Below are 21,538 nucleotides of genomic sequence, written 5' to 3'. Positions count from 1 at the left end.
CTGAGCATAAACCCCTAATAGCTATGTGACCTTGGCTCAGTGACCTATTTTTTTATTTCTCGGTTTCCTTATTTCTAAAATAAGGAAAGTATTAGAACCTGCTGTGTAGAGTTCTTATGAGGATTAAATAAGTGAATACATTTAAGAAAGGGAGAACAGTGTAAATTGTAACAAATATTTGTTATTTTTAGTACTGTGAGTAGTTAATGAGCAAATCCCAAAATCCCAAGTAAACAAAAATGGACAGAAACTGATGGGCAATGTGCATGCTCCCATAGACCCAGAGAAAATTCATGGTGTTAACCACAGGTCAGGGATTCTTAGGGAAGCTTTTGAGGGGAGGGGAGGCACGTATCATCTTCTGAATTTGCATTGCCTGCGTGAGTGCTCACTTCTATTGATACCCCCAACCTCACTCCTTTATACCCCCCGTATTATGTAAGGAGAGCACCAACTTATTTGTGTGACATACTTCGAGCACCCAACAACTACTAGTTGCATTAAAGAACAGACCCAAACAGCGACAAAGAAGAAGGATTAAAAGATGAGCTTCATCCCCCAAAGATAATGTCTGTTCTTTGCCCACTGCTCCTTTACTCTGTGACTCTTGAATTCTTTATTATATTTCGCATAAGTCTAGAAGAAATACTTCATTTCTTCTATTTTCTCCACTTTATTGGGAGACCCTGGGGGGTGGGGGTGGATCTGGGTCATTTTTGTGTTTTCCCAATATCTAGTGTGTTTCCTAGAACATTGTAGGTGTGACCAAATGCTTATTGAGAGCAAGAAGGAATGAGGTCTGGCCTTGTTACTATGTATGGAATTAATGGGGAGGAGACTTGGGTGGGCACATGAAGAGAAAAGCTAAAAGTCAAGAAGCCTATAAATAGAGCACACAGATAAACTGTTTCTCAGAGTTGTAAATGCTTATTTACTATTATTGTTGTTGCTGTTGTTGTTATGTCCATTATATTATTTCCTTTGGTCCATCCCGATTTCTCCTAGTCCCTCAGCACAATGGCTATTTTCACAACTAATTATTACAAAATAATTTTATTTGATCATCCCACTGCCATCATTAGATATGCCCCAGACTACATAGCCCATTGAAAATCCCGGAGGGGGGGGGGCGCCTGAGTGGCTCAGTCGTTAAGCATCTGCCTTTGGCTCAGGTCATGATCCCAGCGTCCTGGAATCGAGCCCCGCATTGGGCTCCCTGCTCCGCAGGAGGCCTGCTTCTCCCTCTCCCACTCCCCCTGCTTGTGTTCCCTCTCTCACTGTGTCTCTCTCTGTCAAATAAATAAAATCTTAAAAAAAAAAAAAAAATCCTGGAGGGGGTTGGTGAACGCAAAGAGGTGCTGCCCTCCCTCCTGGAGGGAGTCACCCCTCCTTCCCCGGGGGAGTCCCCCCTCCAGGGCCTCAGCCTGCAGATCTGTGCATGCCTGACGCTCCCACAGCACCTGGAGCACTGCATTTTCAGATCCACGATTTTAGTAACTTGAAACCGAAACAGGGAACAGTGTTCCATCTCGGTTATTCTTTTAGGTAACTGTTTGCTAGATCTACCACGCAAGCAGATCCTGGGCCCCGAAGAACTGCCGGGACAGATGTACGACGCCACACAGCAGTGCAACCTGACCTTTGGGCCCGAGTACTCCGTGTGCCCCGGCATGGATGTGTGCGCCCGCCTCTGGTGCGCCGTCGTGCGCCAGGGCCAGATGGTGTGTCTCACCAAGAAGCTGCCAGCTGTGGAGGGGACACCATGTGGGAAAGGGAGGATCTGCCTGCAGGGCAAGTGTGTGGACAAAACCAAGAAAAAATATTATTCAGTAAGTGATTTGCTTGTCACGCAATGCCTGGAGACACGGGATCTGAGGTCCATTCCTGTGACATGTGTGGGTACCATCTCAAGAAGTCTTTCTTTCCCGGGTCAAATATGTTTCCTCGAGAGGCCCAAGCAAAGCATTTGCTGGCTCTCCTCTGAGTTTCAAAGTCCCGAGGAGAGCACTGACACAGGGCACAATGCTCATGTCTTTCAAGACTATCCCACGGGGCGCCTGGGTGGCTCAGACAAGGTTAAGTATCTGCCTCCGGCTCAGGTCATGATCCCGGGGTCCTGGGATCGAGCCCCGCATAGGGCTCCCTGCTCAGCGGGAGCCTGTTTCTCCCTCTGCCTGCCACTCCCCCTGCTTGTGCTCTCTGTGTCAAATAAAAAATAAAAAATCTTTTAAAAAAAGACTACCCCACAACCATGCACTCTCAGATACTCTCACAGCAGCCCCAGGAAGTTCTTCACCCAGTCCTTCAGCAAAGGAGTTTATAATATTCTTCCCTCTGGAAGTCTCTCCGCTTCCTGCTACCATGTTTCCAGAATGATAGACCTAGAGTCTTTTATTCCCCCGTGGTGTGGGCGCTCGTGATGTGTGCCTGGGGGGTGAGTGTACTTCAGTATCTGTCACAGTCCCTCTCTACGGAAAAGGACTCTGGTCTAATGAGGACTGAAGCCCAACTCGGGTCAAATACATTTATGCATGTGACGGAGGGTCTGTCTGATGGGATGTGTGATATCAACAAAGCGATGCAGAACGTCACGCCAAACAGGGAGAAAAAAATGTAAATAGAGCCAACTCTTCCAGGCATCATGCGAAACCTTTAGCATCATTTATTTTGTCAAAGATGAAGGATCAGAGTTGATGGAAAGTTAGCTGTGGTTCAAGTGGTTAACAGAAATGCACCGTATCAGAAAGTGCAGAGAAACCTGTGTGCTCAGTGCTGCCAGGGAAACATTCAGATCCTGGTGCCAGGGGGGTAGCAGGGAGCAGAAGAGATGACTCGCTTAGACTTGGAATTACACTATAATTCCAGAATGTCCAATATCTGTGGCCACGTTCAATTCAGTGAAAATTTATACCTGTGAGGGGGTTGTCACTATGGCATTGAATGCAAGTGATTTCCAAATGTACATTTTGAAAGTTCTTTTTTTCTCCCTTCTGTGTTAAAATGTCTTCTGTTTTCTATTTCAGACATCAAGCCATGGCAACTGGGGATCCTGGGGGTCCTGGGGCCAGTGTTCTCGCTCATGTGGGGGAGGAGTGCAGTTTGCCCATCGGCACTGCAATAACCCCGCACCCAGAAACAGTGGCCGCTACTGCACAGGCAAGAGGGCCATCTACCGCTCCTGCAACGTCATGCCCTGCCCACCAAACGGTACGCTACTCCCAAGTGTCAGCAGCCACCGTGCGCCACGTGTAATTTGTATTCAAGCAGTAATATATAAAGGAGGCTGGAGAAATAACCTGTTAATCTCACACTACACAGTTCCACCAGTGTGCAAATCAATAACAAATACATGAGTGATTTTTTTAAACTATTATTAAAAACAATTAGGTATTTAGAGAGTAGGAAGAAAATAATAGTTGCTTTCAACTCCCGTGTACAGATAAAATCCAATGCTGGTGTGTAAAGAGGGTCTGAAAAATAAAGTTCGCATCTTCTTATTAAAATTACTTAAATGCACAAGACTATGTCTAAGTTTCAGAATAGACAAAGTAACACCATGACATGTTTGTTTTTTAGGTAAATCTTTTCGTCACGAGCAGTGTGAGGCCAAAAATGGGTATCAGTCTGACGCAAAAGGAGTCAAAACGTTTGTGGAATGGGTTCCCAAATATGCAGGCGTCCTGTTGGGGGACGTGTGCAAACTGACCTGCAGAGCTAAGGGCACCGGTTACTATGTGGTGTTTTCTCCAAAGGTAATTGCACACCAACTGTCCAGAAACAGTAGACTTCCTTGCGGGAAATTATTTGGTAGAATAAAGCCTAGAGATACCAAATATCAACAGTCATTATTTATCGGCTGACTAGATTTTGGAGGATTTTGTTTTCATCTCTATAGTGTCTATATTTGCAAACCTTATACAAAGAACAAAAACTATTCTGTAAACCAAGTAAATGTTTTAAAAGCTATTTTTTGAAAAGTTGTAACTCTCTGTCAGGGAAGGTGAGGTGCGACCTTCATTTCAAAACTGCCATGGAAACAACTAGAATTTCCTAGGTACGTTTGTACAGGAAACTGAAAGCAAGAAAACTTTCTACTTTTCTATCATTTAATTAAGAATTCCTTTGATGATTTATGAAGATAGGTTTCAAGATCATCTTCTCTGACCCAAACCTTTAAATGTCTTGCACCCTTAATATGAATCAATGTCCCTATACTTACAGACATTATAATATATGCACATGAAATTATCCCTGATTTTTCACAGGAAAGCATTTTCTAAATTACTAACAGTTTTATTTCTCACAATCAGTGTTATGCAGCAATTTAAAATACTGTTTATCTAATTTGTAAGCAGGTGCTACATTTCACATCACCTCTGAAAGGGGCCTTCAAATTTGTATGAAATATGACTGAAAAATAAGTTAATGTCCAACTTATGTAATTTTTAAAATACTTTATCTTTTTATTGCAAGATAATACATTTTCATTTAAAAGATATGACAAAGAATAAGAGCAGAAATATCACCTGGTAGTGCCACCATCTGAAGAGCTGTGAGCCTGTTGGAGTACACCCTACTTTAGTTCACACGCATACACACACTCACATACTTACACGCATATGAAAAGAATTGTATATACACAGATACAAAACACATCGGTTTATTTACATATACGACTACATATGTTATTTATATATACTCACATGCACAAACCACAGGGTCCATATATGTATATGTCCTCTTTTATAACTAGCTTTTTAAGTATATACTGATTCCTTTACTCAAAATATATTCAGTGTCTCCCAGTAAGTACTTCCCTCTGAGTTCCCCAGACTCTTTCTCCACTAATTGGTTGGTCTCTATTTCAGCATCTGACAGTTCAGCCCGTGATAGGGAATGCTTTCCAGCCATTAACAAGGTTCTGAATGTCAAGTTCAGATTCTCAAATGTATTACTATAGTAACAGTTATGTCCCAAAGAGGGATCTCGGCGATCTTGAGCCTGCTCATTTTCTGCTCTCCACACAAGTGACAAGTCCCCCAGGCTAAGCGAAATGATTGCTTCTATCGATGTAGAAAGGCAAGAGCGTACCAGGGGGCTGTGCTCTGCATACAGAAAGCAAGGTGAATACCTTGGGTCTCCTGGCGTATTTGGAATTAAGCTCAAGGGAGAAAAGGCATAACCCAGATTTATCTCGGATCTGCTACTGCCAAGACATCAAGGATTTTTCAGTTAGATACTCTGGGGCAGGGGCGCCTGGGTGGCTCAGATGATTAGGCGTCTGCCTTCGGCTCAGGTCATGATCCCAGGGTTCTGGGATCGAGCCCTGTATTGGGATCCCAGTTAGGTGGGGAGCCTGCTTCTCCCTCTCCTTCACTGCTCCCCCTGCTTGTGCTCTCTCGATCTGTCAAAAAAATAAATCTAAAAAAAAAATCTTAAAAAAACAAAAAAGATACTCAGGGCACTATGGTTTGGGGTTGGTCGTCTATTTTTCGATGCACTATCCCAGTCAAACACAAAACTCCACGTATTAGAACTTGCTGTGTTACCGTGGAAACCAAGTACCTGTGCACAGGTGTCTTCCCACCGCTCATGGGGTCCTTGTTACGCAGGTGACGGATGGGACCGAATGCAGGCCGTACAGTAACTCCGTGTGCGTCCGGGGCAAGTGCGTCCGCACAGGCTGTGACGGTATCATCGGCTCGAAGCTGCAGTACGACAAGTGTGCCGTGTGTGGGGGAGACAACTCCAGCTGCACAAAGGTGGTTGGAACTTTCAATAAGAAAAGGTAAGGTGATAAATCGTTGCCCCGACAGGAATCAAACAAAGCTTTAGACTTGCGCGACTGAAGAAGGGGCCTCGTGTCACATCACAAGCTGTCTGTGGGAGGTGGTCCAGCATGGCCCTAGTGACGTATCATACATTAAGAACCAAGGTGGGGCGGGGTGGGGGGTGGTGGGGGGAGAGAAAGTTCTGGTTGCAGAGTGCAAACTCCCAGCCCCTCTGGAAGCAGATACACTGCAATGGCTCTGAGGTCAAGATCTTGCAGCGTGCAAACACTGAAAAGAAAAAGGCTGTGACTGGGGCACCTGGGTGGCTTGGTCGGTTAAGCATCTGCCTTCGGCTCAGGTCATGATCTCGAGGTCCTGGGATCGAACCCCGCATCGGGGTCCCCGCTGAGCGGGGAGCCTGCTTCTCCCTTTGTGGACACTCTCTTTCTCTCTCTGAAATAAATAAATAAAAATCTTTAAAAAGAAAAAAGCTGTGACATCCCCACTAGCAATCTCTGGCAGATCTATTATTCCTGAAACATCATTTAGGGAAGGATGGCCAGTTTCCATCATAATTATTTCGTTTTACAGACAAATTTTGACTAGGCTATATTTTTCTTGAGGAGACATCTCTCATTGCAAAATGTAAGTTAGTGGCAGGGGTGTAGACAATAATATCATTTTATAATGACCTCTCCTGGTTTGTATCTAGTGTATAAAATACATACAGTAATGTCTGCTTCCTCTTATGGGCCTTGATTATGCTTTCGTTTTAAATATGTAAGTTTATAAAGTACCAGTTTCTGGAATTAAATATTTTTTGCCCAAGTGCAAGTGAGGGGAGGGGCAAAGGGAGAGAATCTTCAAGCAGACTCCCCACGGAGCCTGACCCAGCGCTCCACATGGGGCGTGATCCCATGACCCATGAGATCATGCCCTGAGTCGAAACCAAGAATCGGTCACTTAACTGAATGAGCCACTCAGGCACCCCTGGCATTAAATATTATGTTATCAGTGAGGATGAGGGAGCCAGCTAAAGTGTCTGCTGGAATGCAGGATTGTCTTTTTTCTTCACCAAACCACTCTTATGCTGAATGGTATTGGTCCAGCACCCCCATATTCTTGATGTATGTGTTATGTTGTCTTTAACTGGAGGGTAATATGCAAACCATATTAACAATAAGGATTTATTAAGACAATCGCATGCCATGTTATTGTGGAAAACTGGAAATTATCCTTGATATAATAAAAAAATGGTATGGCTGAAGAATTTATTCTGAGTTTAAATATGCATTACTAATCCTATTTTCTAGTGATTTAGTAATTATTCATCCAATTGTATTGAGCTATCTTCATAAAATAACCCACAAGTCGATCATATACTGCATTTTTATATATTGCAAACGTGCAAGACACCTTAGAAATGATGAAGTCTGCCTTATTGTTTTACAAATTTCAGAGTCCCAGAAACTGGGACTCTGAAAGTTTAGGGCTTATCTAATTTTGCATGGCTGATGAATGCCAAAGCAAAGGCTATACCTTAGGTCATAAGAAGGAAAAAAGAAAAAACAAGGAAAGAAGGAAGGAAGAGGAAGAAATTCAGGAATCAAATAGGAAATAAAATACCTTATGTACTAATAAAATGTGCTGTATATTCTTCCTACATAAACTTATAAGCCATAAAAAGTGGCTGTTTATTTATTAAAAATAAATACTAAATTTGGCATTTTGTTTTTTGGATTGGCAACCAATATCTGCACATGTGTTGTCCCATAAAAAGATGAAGGAATTCCTGATAGTGACAAGCGGTGGGCAACCCGATAGCTTGCAAACGGATTTGACCAAGATTATATTATGTGGTACAAATGATCTGTTTAACTTTTCCAAATAAATTACCTTGGCCTACTGTGATGTATAAAAAAGGACATTGATCTTGGAGCTGAGATCTTTGTAATCGAGATCTGTATGATCTCTTGAGTCACTTCATTTTTTTTTTTTTACTATCAGAATTCTTGAGAGTCGAATGGAATTAATAGTAATTTTCTTGCAAGTTAATATTGCTGTGAGGATCCAATGAGATCATGCATATTAAAATATTTCATCGGAGCGCCTAGGTGGCTCAGATGGTTAAGCGACTGCCTTCGCCCAGGTCATGATCCTGGGGTCCTAGGATCGAGTGCCGCATCGGGCTCCCTGCTCAGCGGGAAGTCTGCTTCTCGCTCTGACCCTCCTCCCTCCCATGCTCTCTGTCTCTCATTCTCTTTCTCGCAAATAAATAAATAAATAAATAACAAAATCTTAAAAAAAAAAAAAATTTCATCCAGCTCAAACCTCTTCACAAATATGACCCTACCTTAATTCACCCCTCTCTCAATGTTCTTCATCTCAGTACGTGGCAACTCAGTCCTTCCATTGCTCAGTACCAGAACAAGAGAATCCTATTTTACCAAGGCACTAAGAGATCAAGGCACCAGTCCTCCGACTGACCGTTGCCTTATGAAGCTCAGCTTGAAGACCCCTGCAATGGATTCTCATGAATCTGAGACAGATTCTCAGGAATAAGGATAGAAAAAAAGCTCTCCTACCTGATTCCCTTACCCTGCATTCTTTATTTGCTTTACACCGTGATAGGTATCATTTAAACTCTGAATATAACCAGAACATATTTTCATGTAACTGTTAGAAAGTATGACTGGCAGAGGTAAGGGGTGGGGCGGATATCAGGAAAGGAGTAAACTAGGAGTAAGGGGCCATGGCTTTTGAGCCTAGCCCTGCCATTGGATCTAGAGTGCACTTGTTCAAATACTTTAATATACCTCCACTTCACATGTTTTCTATGTAAGACGAGATACTCTCTCCAACATCCCTCCTGGTTTTGTTCGAAGCCACTGTAGGTTTGCATGTGACCTCTTGCTATTAGATACTTCAAAAAAAAAAAAAAAGTCCTGTAACAAATCCTAATCCAAAATGTCTTACAAAACTAAAAATAATGAGTCACGTTGACTGGATAAGCAATATCCTCTCTCCCAACTCGATAAGAAACTCTGACACCTGTGTGGCCATAAGCCTGTCCAACAGATGCTCAGTAGACAGTGGGCTTCCCTGGGGAGGAGCCTCCCCTCTAATTCAGAGGGAATGGCTGGGCAGGGAAAATACACTTGGATTTTCAGGGTATGAATCAGTTGCCCTATCACCTCTAAACCTGAATAAGAATTTTAACAGTAGATAATTAAATTTCACACACATCAAACTTCACTATTTATTTATTTGTATTCAAATAACTAAGAAAGCAAAACATGTGGTGACCTTATTATAAACTTGCTTATAGAGGCAAAGAGTTTCACAAATGACTCCTTACTGTTATAGTCCCTTGGCGCTTAATTAGCATTTCTGTCCTAGCCTTTTTCAAAAGCTGTGATCAATACTAGAGGTATTGATGCCTTTGCCCATTTTCCTGAGCAGATGATGGCTCATTAGAGACCTACTTTACTTGTCACCCATCATATAAGCTCACTCAATCTATCATAATGTTCATGGACACGAAGTATCTGAGGAAATTTGCTATGGCATTAAAGATTCATTTTTTTTTCTTTTGGTGATACTGGTAAGCTATGGTTACCCACTTACAGAATTTTATATTTCATGTGTGTTCTGCTCAAGAAATCCAGTGTTCTAGTAGAAATAGAAGCAGAGCTTCTACTCTGTCTCTAGTTCAACAGTTAAATCCATGGTTCCCCAACTACTCTGCACATTTGGAACAACTCCCAAAGTCCTGCTGCCTCTGCCCCATCCTGACAGATGGGATTTAATTGGCCTGGGGTCTGGGGATTTAAATTTTTAAAAGATCTCCACATGATTTTAATATGCAAATGAGTTTGAGACATTAATTTAAAGCTTTCTATGAGATTGAGGGCAGATTTTTGTTTGTGTTTACATATATCCCATTTTGTGCCGGAACGATAGGATTTGATAAGGATGTTGTAATGTTAAATAAAGTTGGCGTACATTTTTTAAAAAAGGTAGGTTGCTAACATCATCCTAATTTTGAACATCGTAATAAAAATGTATACAATATCATAGTCTAATTGTAATTTTATTTTGTTATAAGAAAACTAATCTTTGAAGCCAATTTTATTTTTTTTTAAGATTTTATTTATTTATTTGACAGCGAGAGAGAGAGAGAGCACAAGCAGGGGAGTGGCAGGCAGAGGCAGAGGGAGAAGCAGGCTCCCCGCAGAGCAGGGGGAGCCTGATGTGGGACTCGATCCCAGGACCCTGGGATCATGACCTGAGCTGAAGGTAGTCGCTTAACCAACTGAGCCACCCAGGCGCCCTGAAGCCAATTTTAAATGAATCTCTTAACTACATTAAAACTTTGTGTTAAGATAAAGTAAGACTTTTAGAGAACTTTGATTTGTTTATCCATTTATTAAGTGTTTACTTATTTTTTCCTTCTCTCTCTGTCTCTCTGTCTCTTTCTCTTCTCTCTCTCTCCCTCTCTCTCCTCTGGGGACATTTTTGCTTCCAGTAAGGGTTACACTGACGTGGTGAGGATCCCTGAAGGAGCAACCCACATAAAAGTTCGACAGTTCAAAGCCAAAGACCAGACTCGATTCACTGCCTACTTAGCCTTGAAGAAGAAAAACGGTGAGTACCTCATCAATGGGAAGTACATGATCTCCACCTCAGAAACCATCATCGACATCAATGGAACCGTCATGAACTACAGCGGCTGGAGCCATAGAGACGACTTCTTGCACGGGATGGGCTACTCAGCCACGAAGGAAATTCTCATAGTGCAGATTCTTGCAACCGATCCAACTAAAGCGTTAGATGTCCGTTACAGTTTTTTTGTTCCCAAGAAGTCCACCCCAAAAGTCAACTCTGTCACCGGCCACGGCAGCAATAAAGTGGGCTCGCCCAGTCCACGGCTGCAGTGGGTGACGGGCCCGTGGCTTGCCTGTTCTCGAACCTGTGACACGGGCTGGCACACCAGGACGGTGCAGTGCCAGGACGCCAACCGCAAGTTAGCGAAGGGATGCCTTCTCTCTCAGAGGCCTTCCGCGTTTAAGCAATGTTTGCTCAAGAAATGTTAGCCTGTGGTGATGATGTTCTGCAGAGATAACTGGGCGTCTCATCACGGAGCAGTCCTGGCCAATGGGGGTGATCCGTCGTGGTGAACGAGAGGTCTACCTAAAGCACAGCAAGTCACGCTTCGATGGCATTGTCAACAGGAGTCTAATTATGGGCAGAATCTGCTCTCGGTGACCAAAGGAAGATGTACACTGTTCCGTGTGAACAGTGGTGACCTTGGAATCTAAGAAACACTTGGGAGTTATTGAACATCCCCTGGGCTACAAGAATGAAAAAACACTGATGAATGTAGAATCAGGGGACATTTGAAGATGGCAGAACACCAGTCTCCCCCTTGTCACCTACCTCTTCTAGAATGTCTTCAAAGGCATCATAATCATTATCATCCACAATACACAGTAGCTTATTTTTACTGTTTGTAAATACATTCTCCCTTGATATGTCACTTTATATCACTTGGTTCTATTAAAAATATGTGTGTGTGTGTATACAGACCACACACACACACACACACACACATATATATTTCTATAAAAAATGTTTGACCAAAGTAGGTCTGCAGCTATTTCAACTTCTTCTAGTTTCCAGAAAGAGCTGTGGATGTTTTACTGGAAATTAAGAACTTGCTGCAGTTTTAATAAGATTTCGCATACTTTCAGACTACAGGAGATCAAATTTTAGTCAAAAACCATTTTGACAGCAAGCATCTTCTGAGAAATTCTAAGAAGAAAAAGGATCTCAGTGTATCTAGTCCTTTAAATACATACACAGGTCCATTTCCTTAAACTTTTGACTGCCTGCATTTTTTCAGGCAGCCAGCCGAACTGAGGCATAATTAGGATGTAGAAATAGTGTTTGCGTGTGTGTATGTTATGAGTATTCAAGAGTCTGAAAACTAGTTTCTCACCCTAAAAACTAGTTTCCTCATGTTAGAATTTAAAAGGAAAAAAAAAAAGACCATATTTCACCATAGTCTCAATTTATATTTTCACACCACTTTCCCCGTTCGGAACCTTTCATCTGATACCTTACCTTGTGTAATATTCATAGGAAACACACTGCAGAGAGTTTTCTGTTCGCATCCAAAACCTTCAACACTGGTATACCTCTTACCAGCAAGCCTTTAAAATGTGTTTGTTTTTGCTTGTCTGTTTAAGGGTTCTGTAAGACCTGCAATGTTTTGTACTTCTTGTTGACTTAGATTGATAGGAGTATTAAAGATCACTTTGTAGTTGGCCACATCTAGACGTGGTTATCATTAATGTGGCTCAAGCAGAAAAAAAGTAGTGGTTAGTATTAATAAGACTGTTTCCACACCGTATAGGCAATAATTCTTTGCATTTTCTTTTTAAATCCAAGTATACTGATACTGTACTTAAGATTTTTCCCAATTGGAAAGCATTTGGTTGTACCCCTAAGTGTTTGAGTGATGAAATGTGATGATTTTTGAGAAGTTTGTTGCTTCTATTTCCGTAGTCTGTCTAGGTAGGTTGTTAAGTTCGGTTATTAGATATGGAAAAGTTTTACAATCACATGCATAAAAATCCTTTTTTAAACAGTAAACTGCACTCCTCCACCCCATAGCTCAGAAAATCCAAGGTGTTCAATTTCATTGGAATTTTTTTCTTTATGAAATATTACAAAGCCAATTGTTTGTTATAAAATTTCATAATAATCGTACCAAATGTGCCTACTCTTAAAGATTTGCATATAAAGATGTTAGGGGACCATTGTTTGAGTTCCCTTAAGCTCACAAGAGTTTATTTTTATTAGAAGATATTTTTAATATAAAAGAATTAATGTAATTGATCTAGCTATATCACATTCATTTCAGTGGGAGAGGAGAATGGATGTCTCACTGTTTTAAATATTTTCTTAGGAAATTACTTGGTAAAACAAATAATTGTTCTACAAAACTGATAATCATCCTTTGGCTTTTCATAGACTGTCTTTGCTTTAGATGTGGTCATTTATTCTTTAAAGATTTTTTTTTTTATTTATTCATTTGAGACAGAGAGATACAGAGAGAGAGAGAGTAGGAGCAGTGGGGAGAGGCAGAGGGAGAGGGAGACGCAGACTCCCCACTGAGCAGGGAGCCTGATGCGGGGCTCGATCCCAGGACCCTGAGATCATGACCTGAGCCGAAGGCAGACGCTTAACGACTGAGCCACCCAGGCGCCCCAACGTGGTCATTTATTCTTAATAAATTATTCATTAGGGAAATGAGGCCCATATAGAACTTTTGGCCTCCATACATTTGATGGAGGTCACCAGATAAAAGAGAGAGGGAAGGAAGCTAGTCAAATCAGTCAGAAGAAAAATTTTAAATTACACCAACTATTTGACTATTCCAAGAGAATTAATAGTGAGGCCGACATTACTTTTTCCGAATTTTTGAAATAATTTTAATCAATTAATTCTGATAAAGTTTATTTTTATCTTTTGTGGCTATATTCACGGCAACATTAAGAAATAACTGAAGGGCAAACATGCTTGACTCCTACTCTGCTCCTCTATACTGTATTCATAGAGGTTTTTTAGCACGATCTATCATTATTTTTCCCCCATATAAAGAAGTTTTATACTTCTCAATGAAACAATTCTAGAGAGCTTAAAAGGAATAAACCACTATTCCATGCTTTTAAGGAGTTTTCTTTAGTTTTTTCATATGAGTATCGATAGATTGACTGAGGAATGTATGTCTATCTAAACTCCTGAGAAAAACGATATAGACTAGAAACTGAAATTCAGAGAAATGGAGTGTTCAGTAGATATAAGGAATGATAAAGGGAAAATCCTCCATAATGAAATCTAGTTCAGTCCAGTTGAATGTTGGACTATTCATTTCACCTTTCCAGACTTGCATCATGAAAAAAGAGTCTGAGATTCATGATGCTGAGGCTCCTTCCTTAGAAAAAAAAAAAAAAAGTTTGTCTGAAAATGCTCAGGTTAGTAAGAATCTAATCCCACAAAACAAAACACTCCAGATTAAGTTTCACTGAATAAAGGGAGCCCAGAAGAAAACAGCATTTCTTTCTTCTGGAACAGAAAAGGCCAAATTAAGCCCTGCCTTGTTATTTAAAGGTTTAAGGGTGTTATTTTGATCTATTCAGTCAATTCAACTTCCTTTGCCTTCCTGTGGAAACAGTTTTATCCCATTAAACTAAGAATGAAGGGATTTATCACAAACAAAAATAAAGTTGCAGCACTGAAAAAAAAAGTAATTTATTGTTTTTGCGACTGGTATGTGAATTTGTGTGATAAAAATATTTATTCTTATTTAACAAAAATATGTGCAAATTCTATATTTAAAATGTTTTGCTGTTGTCCTACTTTTAATTTATGCTTCATGTTTGTGTATAAAGTACACTTTGTGAGTTTACATAATATACAGCACTGGTTGCTTTTGTATTTTTTTACAGAAGGCTTTCTGCGTGAAACAGGCATATATGTATATGTTCTCCACGTATCCTTATTCTGATAATACACTTTTCCTTTCTAAGGAAGCTTTAAATTTAATCTTTCTTAACTAGTAGTGTTCATTACTTGTAGTTACACTAATCGGTCTTTTGGGTTTCATTAATACTAATTCTTCCAAATCACAGATAAGAAAAACACTTATTCAAGCAACTAAGGTCTAAGTTCCAAACTTGGTGTAGATAGCTGGAAGCTTCCCATAGAAGCTAAGACACAGTTGAGAATCAGGTCCATTCATTTCACTGATAAACCTGGACAAGGAGCTGTTGATGTATTATATGAAATTTGTGTACACATAACTTCCCAAGAGACACTGATGATAATAAAACCAAATATTGTCCTTTGCTGCTTTAAAAACACTCTTTAAAAGTTAAAATCATTTAGTCTATAGTATTGGTAGGATTCGATAGGGAGAGTAAACAAAATGAGTTTAAGTTTTTCAAATATTAGTAGTCATGGATAGTTCTACGACTATGGGGTCTCCATTGATAGAGTGTGACTTTGTACTCTACTAATGAATCTCATGGAGTGCAAATAGGACTTGGGACAAGCAGGGACACCTTTGATCACATCAGCTTGCCTCTGACTAGGATTTCAGTCTGGTCACAGCAATAAGGCAAAGCACCCTTGGATATACAATTGACCAGATCAATCTCTGGTTCTGACATTTCCCCCCTTGACTCCTTCCTTAGTAACAAGGTCATTGTAATGGTTTAGGTGAGCACAACAACCAGATTCAATGAAGTCCAGAACCCGTGTATGACTTAGAGTTCACTTTTTTTGTGAAATAAGATTGAAATTAATAATGGCCGAATTTTGCTAATAGTTTATGGCTGAGGATTGGGGACTATTACTAATCTATTTATAATTAAACTTGAGGCGATAAAAATCCCTTATATTTTTAACATTTCAAAGTTAATAAATGAATAACCATGAGTACAGAAATGATCATCCAAAGTTATAGAACCAAGGTCAGGGTCAAGGTAATCTATTACTTAGACACACAAAAAGGAACTCGTATATTTTCTCTATCATTTTTCTTATTTGCCAACAACCTGTAGTTTTAGACTATCAAACAGGTAGATCAGTTTAGCTAATTAGTCCACTGAAAAAAAAATCTTCCTAATAATCTCCCTGCCAGCATGAACTAGAGAAATACTTCTCAAGTTATAGGATCACGAAACATATCAGTCTATAATGTATAATTATCTTCTAGTCCATTAACATATGGGAACATATTGAAATAAGAACCGATTGCATTAGTGAGACAAAAATGCAAATATACATGATGTTCAGATCACAAAAGTATTCCATCTGCCAAATGTCTTTCTGGTGCAATGATACCATAATTCTCAGTGCAGATTTTGTGGGGAAAAAAATAAAAGAACATGTTGTTAGAAGTTGTTGGTTTTAAAGAGACTAAGACTGAAATGTACATATTAGTTAACCCAGTTAATTGCACCTTCTTAATACAGTAGCACTTTAGCAGTAACTTGGCTACCTGTGGTTCTGATCCTGGAGCTCCACCAACCGGTCCATGTGGACTGTTGGAGGTCAAATGAAAAACCAAATGGCCCATCATCTTAAGGCGTGGCCACATCAGAGTGATCCAAAGTCTAACACTGTGAGGAAAACTGTGATTTGTAAATAAAGCAGCATTCTTTTTTCTTTTTTCATTTTCTTTTAGCACATCCAATGAACAACTGTAATTTTTATCAAGGTGCTAATATCTTCAGTGATCAACTGTCAAGTGTGGGATTTCTGAGTTACTATTTTATTCTACATGATTTTTCAATTTGCAAAAGAGAACTCAGTTTTGGGTCAAGGCAGGGCACAACTTGATACTCACTGTTTGGGAAGTTGCATCTAATGGTCAGTCTGATCAGCAGGGTTCAATGACATAAGCTATAGGTACATCAAGGATGTTTAAGGTGACATCAAAACTTGAAGAGTGTCAGGCTAGAGGAACAGACTTTCAGAGGAGTCATGTTTCATCACTTACTAAGCCCTCGGTGTTCCTTTCAAACCTACCTTTCAAACGAACTTGTTTGTTTCCTGTATACAAACTTGTGTGTATATTTAGCCTGACTTTTTTTAGCTTTGCGATATTTTATGTCCATTGTAAACACTTGGCTACTACTTCTTGGTCTTTTCTTTAGCAATCCACAGCATATTAGAAGCACTTCAACCCAGACTGAGTATAGGAGAATTGAAGAATAGAATAGGAGATCATGTGTGTGACTTTGTGAGACTAGACTTTTGATTAAGAAAAATACATTGTCTCTGGATGGTGTTTTTGGGTTACACGCTCAGGCATGCCATAAACGTAGGAGTTGACAAATACTGCTTACATTTTAGTATGATGTATGAGCAGAAATCATACGCATGCTTTGCAAATAGACCGCAGGTAACTAAACAGACTGCAGAAATGTATTTAATTTGATGTAACCAGTGGCACAAATATTTGATTCCTATAGTAGAGTCTGTGAGTAAAAACAGGTGATCAACCTAAGTGGGTACAACTGCCATTTTTAAATCTTGAAACATGCTTTCAAGGTAGAGTAAAATATTGAAGATTGACATGTTGTTGTATATAAGCAGTAAAATGTAAACTGCTTACTATCTTCAACTTTTCAGAAGTGACGGTATTTTTCCATAAATGTTAATGCAGTTGAAAAACCAAAATCTTGGAAAACTAAGACGGGTCTTGTTTAAAATGTCTCTTCAGTTTTGGCAAATTTTGAACCTGAATCGACTATTGATTGAAAGCATTACTGTGTCTTGTAGCCTGCATTCCACGACAGCTCTGTTATTCAGGAAAACTACTTGAACGGAGTCGTTTGGGACGTATACTGTAATATTTTTCATTGAGGAACAATATCCTATTTTGTAAAGCATTTCCCTATGTGTGACTTTAAACTGTAAAATTAAACATTGGCTTTGTGGTTTCAGTGGGCATAATAAATGTTAATTGTAAACTAGGTTAAAGTATGTACTGCATATAATATGTTTTAGAGTTGGAAGCTATTGTCCATTTATTTTTAATTTTCCCATAACAACAGTAGGACCAAGCCAGGACTTAAGGAAGGCCTAGGCTCTCTGTAATTTCTACCATTCTTCTTCCGTTTGGCATAGACAATTCATACTTCTTCTACATTGGTTACAGGACTTTGGACTTACTGTTTTAAGTTCTTCTTACCAGACTGTCACCCCCTAAAGTCTGTCTAGTGTTGAAATTCTGGTGTTAAATTAGGAACAGCAAGCACCACAATCTACCTGCTTCATTTTTACTTTTTTAAAGATAAACTTATGCCACATAAAAAATGAGTCAATACTAATGCATGCATGGAAATTCAAAAAGAATTGGCATTCATTCACTAGCAAAAGCCTATTCATTTGGTAACAAATTTATGGCATTAAGGTTCCTAAGGACATTGATTCCTTCTAAACCTGAAATCTTTACTGTTTAGTGTACATTGCAAACATGGAATTTCTCCCTCATATCAAATAATATTTCAGAACTCTTGTGCTTTAAATTCCCTTCTTAGTAGGATATATAGATTTTAAAGAAGTAATTCTAAACACCTAAACTTTTAAAAGATGGTTTAGAAACTTAGTCATCATCATAATACTGCTAAGATCAGTTGACCATGTCTTTGGGTCACACCCTGTATTAGACATCTCACAAACTTTCCCCCACATGTTTCTCCCCATGACCAGTATGAGGTTGGTCTTAAGATCCCAATATTGCGATGACGATCACGTTGTATAACTGTTAATGATGACCTAGTTGTTACCAAGTGTCAGGCATTGTGATAAGAACTTTAGGTATTTATTATCAATTTCTAGCTTCTTGAAGCACTGAGAGTCTTCAATCTGCATGGAATGTGAGTCTGAGGGAGCGACTGTGCAGTGAATGGAGGACTGTGTGAGATTGGAGACGTGGGGAGTGTTTCGATGGCCCAATGTGTGGTGGGCCCCCTGAGTAAATGCAAGAGCAGTACTGAAATTCCAATAAAAACAGCAAGGAAACTATGGAGAATCAGAGAAGCAGCGAGAAGAGAGGCAAGTGCTCAGAGTGTACAAAGGACTGTTGTTTAAGGAGAGAGGAGAAAAATTCAACTTAGAAAACTAGCAAATTGCTGGGAAGAATTTTTTTAAAAAATCGGTATTTAACCTTGCAAACTCCTTCACAGCTCATAATGAGCTGGTTCAGACAAGGTCAAAGGCATAAAAATGGTCCTGAGGGGAGCTTTGAGATTAGGAGGAGAGTGAACAAAATGGTTAGAAATGGCACTACAGACACTGGAAAGGCCCAATCATCTATAATTCCTAGATTCCCTGAGAATCTTTTTTGATGTCTTATTGTTTTAGCTGTTCAATTAAACTCATGTTTTCCCACAGAATGAATGATCACCTGTCTAAATGCAGACACAAGCAAGGGGCTGTAACTTCTTTTTCTCTGTTCCCCCGCCATGTCCATCTCACAGGTGAAAAGAATCAAATCTCAGGATGATCAACTATCTGGGCTGTTCCTGGAAATGGAGAAAGATACGAAGCAGGCCCAGGATCTCATCTGATATGAATTCATAACCTTTGCTGTAATACTGATTTCTCTTTTCACTTCTAGATGCCCGTAGCATCTTGTCTCCCTATTTCAGCCTTCGTCAGGGTTTGCCTTGAATTGGAGCTACAGACCTTTTGTTGTGGTTATTCATTATTGAAAGCATCTCAGTCTTGGGGAGCAGGAAAGTGTATTCCTTAATCACTTGGAAGTAGACTCATTCCAAAAACAGCGGCTGAACTAGTTTTAGGTTAACCGAATTCATCATCTACAAAAGTGTTGGGGGCTGTTAACCTACTCAACTTTTACGTATGTCTAGTACCTACCAGGCATTGTAAGAATGTACCTAGATTGTTCCTTTGCTCTTGAGCCTCTTTACTATCTCTTTGCCTCTTCAAAGGTGTTTGTTTTCTTTCGCTCCTTAGATCTCCATTGCATTGTTTTAGGCGCGGTTTCAAGATGAGAGCTCAGACTTTAGAGCTGGGTAGGACTGGGTAGAAGATAAGACGCAGGAGTCTACACAGGTGGAACCCAGAGGAGGTGCCTGGAGCCGTGACTGCGGTGGGCATGCCAGACAGGATATTAGTGTCCAGGAACAAGCAACAAAGGTCCCTTCCCTCCAGATTATGCAAGAACAGCTTCTTCTTAGCTGCTCCACTGCTATCCGCCTAGTCCAAGCTACCAATGTTTTCTACCCTGAACAACAGCAAATGCCTCCTAATCGGGCCTCCTGCTTCCTATGGCGCAGCCAGACTGATCACAGAAAATCATGAGTCAGGTCAGTTAGCTTCTTTGCTAAAAATTCTCCGATACCTTCCTACCTTACCCAAAGTACAAAACAGTCACCTTTCCATGGCCTTCAAAGTCTCCAGGGATCCGTTGCCTGCCTTCTACCTGACTTTCCCTCCTAGTTCCCCTACCCTGGTGCATCACTCCAGCTGCTGTTCCTTACCGTACCAAGCATGAACTCCATCCAGAGCCTTTTGCCTAAAACATTTTGCCCCAGAGAAACACTTGTTTCTTCCCTCCCTTCAAGTCTCTGCCTAAATGGTACCTCTCAGAGAGGCCATCCCTGACCACCCTAAGTCAAATAGAACCATTCCTCCTTCATTTTTCCTCATGGTCTTTATCAACACTTGAAATTGCATTATGTAATCATTGCATATGTCTGCTATTGTTATACATACATTTATATGCGTACATACTTTGAGGACACTCTTTGTTCTTTTCACTGCCATATCATCACTTCTAGGAAGATGCCTGGCATATAATAAGTACTCAATAAGTCCTTGTTGAATGGAGGATTGAAGAATGGATGAATGAATAGATGGCAATCCAGGTGAATAATCATCATCGGGGGGCTGCAGGAAACTGTCAATGGAGTTGAAGTGAGTGGGCAAAATATGGTAATGGAAATATTTTAAACAGGTCACACGGACATTATAGACAAAAGGAAGCCAATTTTGGCCAGGGAATCAGAGAAGCCAGGGTAGATGGGTGGTAGCAAGCACTCAGCTCCTTGATTCTGAGACAGATCTTTAATTCCTGAGATGATAGGTTGTAGAAGGAAGAATACTAAAGATATCCCTCCATAATTCCCACCCCTTGTTTATTCAATCAAACACTAATGCAGGTACTGATGTGAAAGGATTTTGCAGACAGAATTAACGTTACCAACCCACAAACCCTAAAGTCAGGTGACTATTCTGGATTCACTAGGAGGCCTGCTATAATCACCAGTCAAGGAAATGCAGAGTCTAGAAGCTGAGAACAACCCACACAGGGACTTCAGTTCTACCACTGCGGGGCATGGGATTCAAGCAACAACATGAAGAAGCTGGCAATCAGATTCATCCCTAGAGTCCCCAGAAAGGGATATATCCCTGCGATACCTTAATTCCAACCTGGTAATGTCCAGAGCAGAGACTCACTGGAGCTAGGCGGAGCCTCGACATCTATAAAACTGGGAGATAATAAATTGGTGTTGTTTTAAGCTGCCAAATGTGTGGCAATTCTTATGGTACTTATAGAAAATGAAAACGCAGGTGAAAACAAGGAGGGATCCCAATCTAGAATAAAATATTAGAAAGGCTATCAGATTAGACCCTTAAGCAGAAGGAACAAGGCTAAGGCCCAGTTACAGGGGCTACAGTACAAAGGCGAAACACAAGACAAACACAGAATCTGAGTTACTAGAACTGGCACGGACGAAGGCCTGGGATGAGATCCCCATTTAAGCTAAGTTTGATATGGAGTCACTTGGGCTGCTGGACGAGAGATCCATAGGTGCACCCTGACTCGAGGACAGGATTAGTGAAAAGCTTGGTGTGAAGTAAGAATCACAGTGATAAGAACAAGCAAAAACGGGCTGAAGAAGGACAGGAGCTGATGGATGGGAAAATCTATCACCTGAAACGATGTTTTCCAAAATGCAGCTAACAAATCCTTTGCTGCAGCATATAAATGAAGAGACGTTTTTGTCAAATAAGTTAAAAATTTAACAAGGATGTTTTGATTCTATATTGCTATTAACAAGCCATCCCAAAACTTAGTGGCTTAAGACAACGGTTTATTGAACCTCATGATTCTGTGAGTCAGGGCTCTGTGGAACAACATGTCTGCTCCACAGGTC

The 21,538-nt window shown here is 40.3% G+C and overlaps 1 protein-coding gene across 1 annotated transcript in view; it reads left to right on the top strand.

Moving 5' to 3' along the window:
* ADAMTS5 (ADAM metallopeptidase with thrombospondin type 1 motif 5) overlaps window positions 1–12,905 on the top strand; it is a 44,633-nt gene extending 31,728 nt beyond the window's left edge. Inside the window, exons 5-9 of the mRNA XM_032393306.1 lie at window positions 1,546–1,829; window positions 3,024–3,207; window positions 3,577–3,752; window positions 5,613–5,788; window positions 10,300–12,905. Coding sequence (XP_032249197.1) covers window positions 1,546–1,829; window positions 3,024–3,207; window positions 3,577–3,752; window positions 5,613–5,788; window positions 10,300–10,867 — 1,388 coding nt within the window. The 3' untranslated portion in view covers window positions 10,868–12,905. The remainder of the gene's footprint in view (window positions 1–1,545; window positions 1,830–3,023; window positions 3,208–3,576; window positions 3,753–5,612; window positions 5,789–10,299) is intronic.
* Window positions 12,906–21,538: the final 8,633 nt, after the last annotated feature.

This window comes from Phoca vitulina, unplaced genomic scaffold (assembly GCF_004348235.1).
Source record: "Phoca vitulina isolate PV1807 unplaced genomic scaffold, GSC_HSeal_1.0 scaffold72, whole genome shotgun sequence".
NCBI classification, from domain to species: Eukaryota; Metazoa; Chordata; class Mammalia; order Carnivora; family Phocidae; genus Phoca; species Phoca vitulina.
This window is presented reverse-complemented; position numbering and strand designations above follow the sequence as displayed.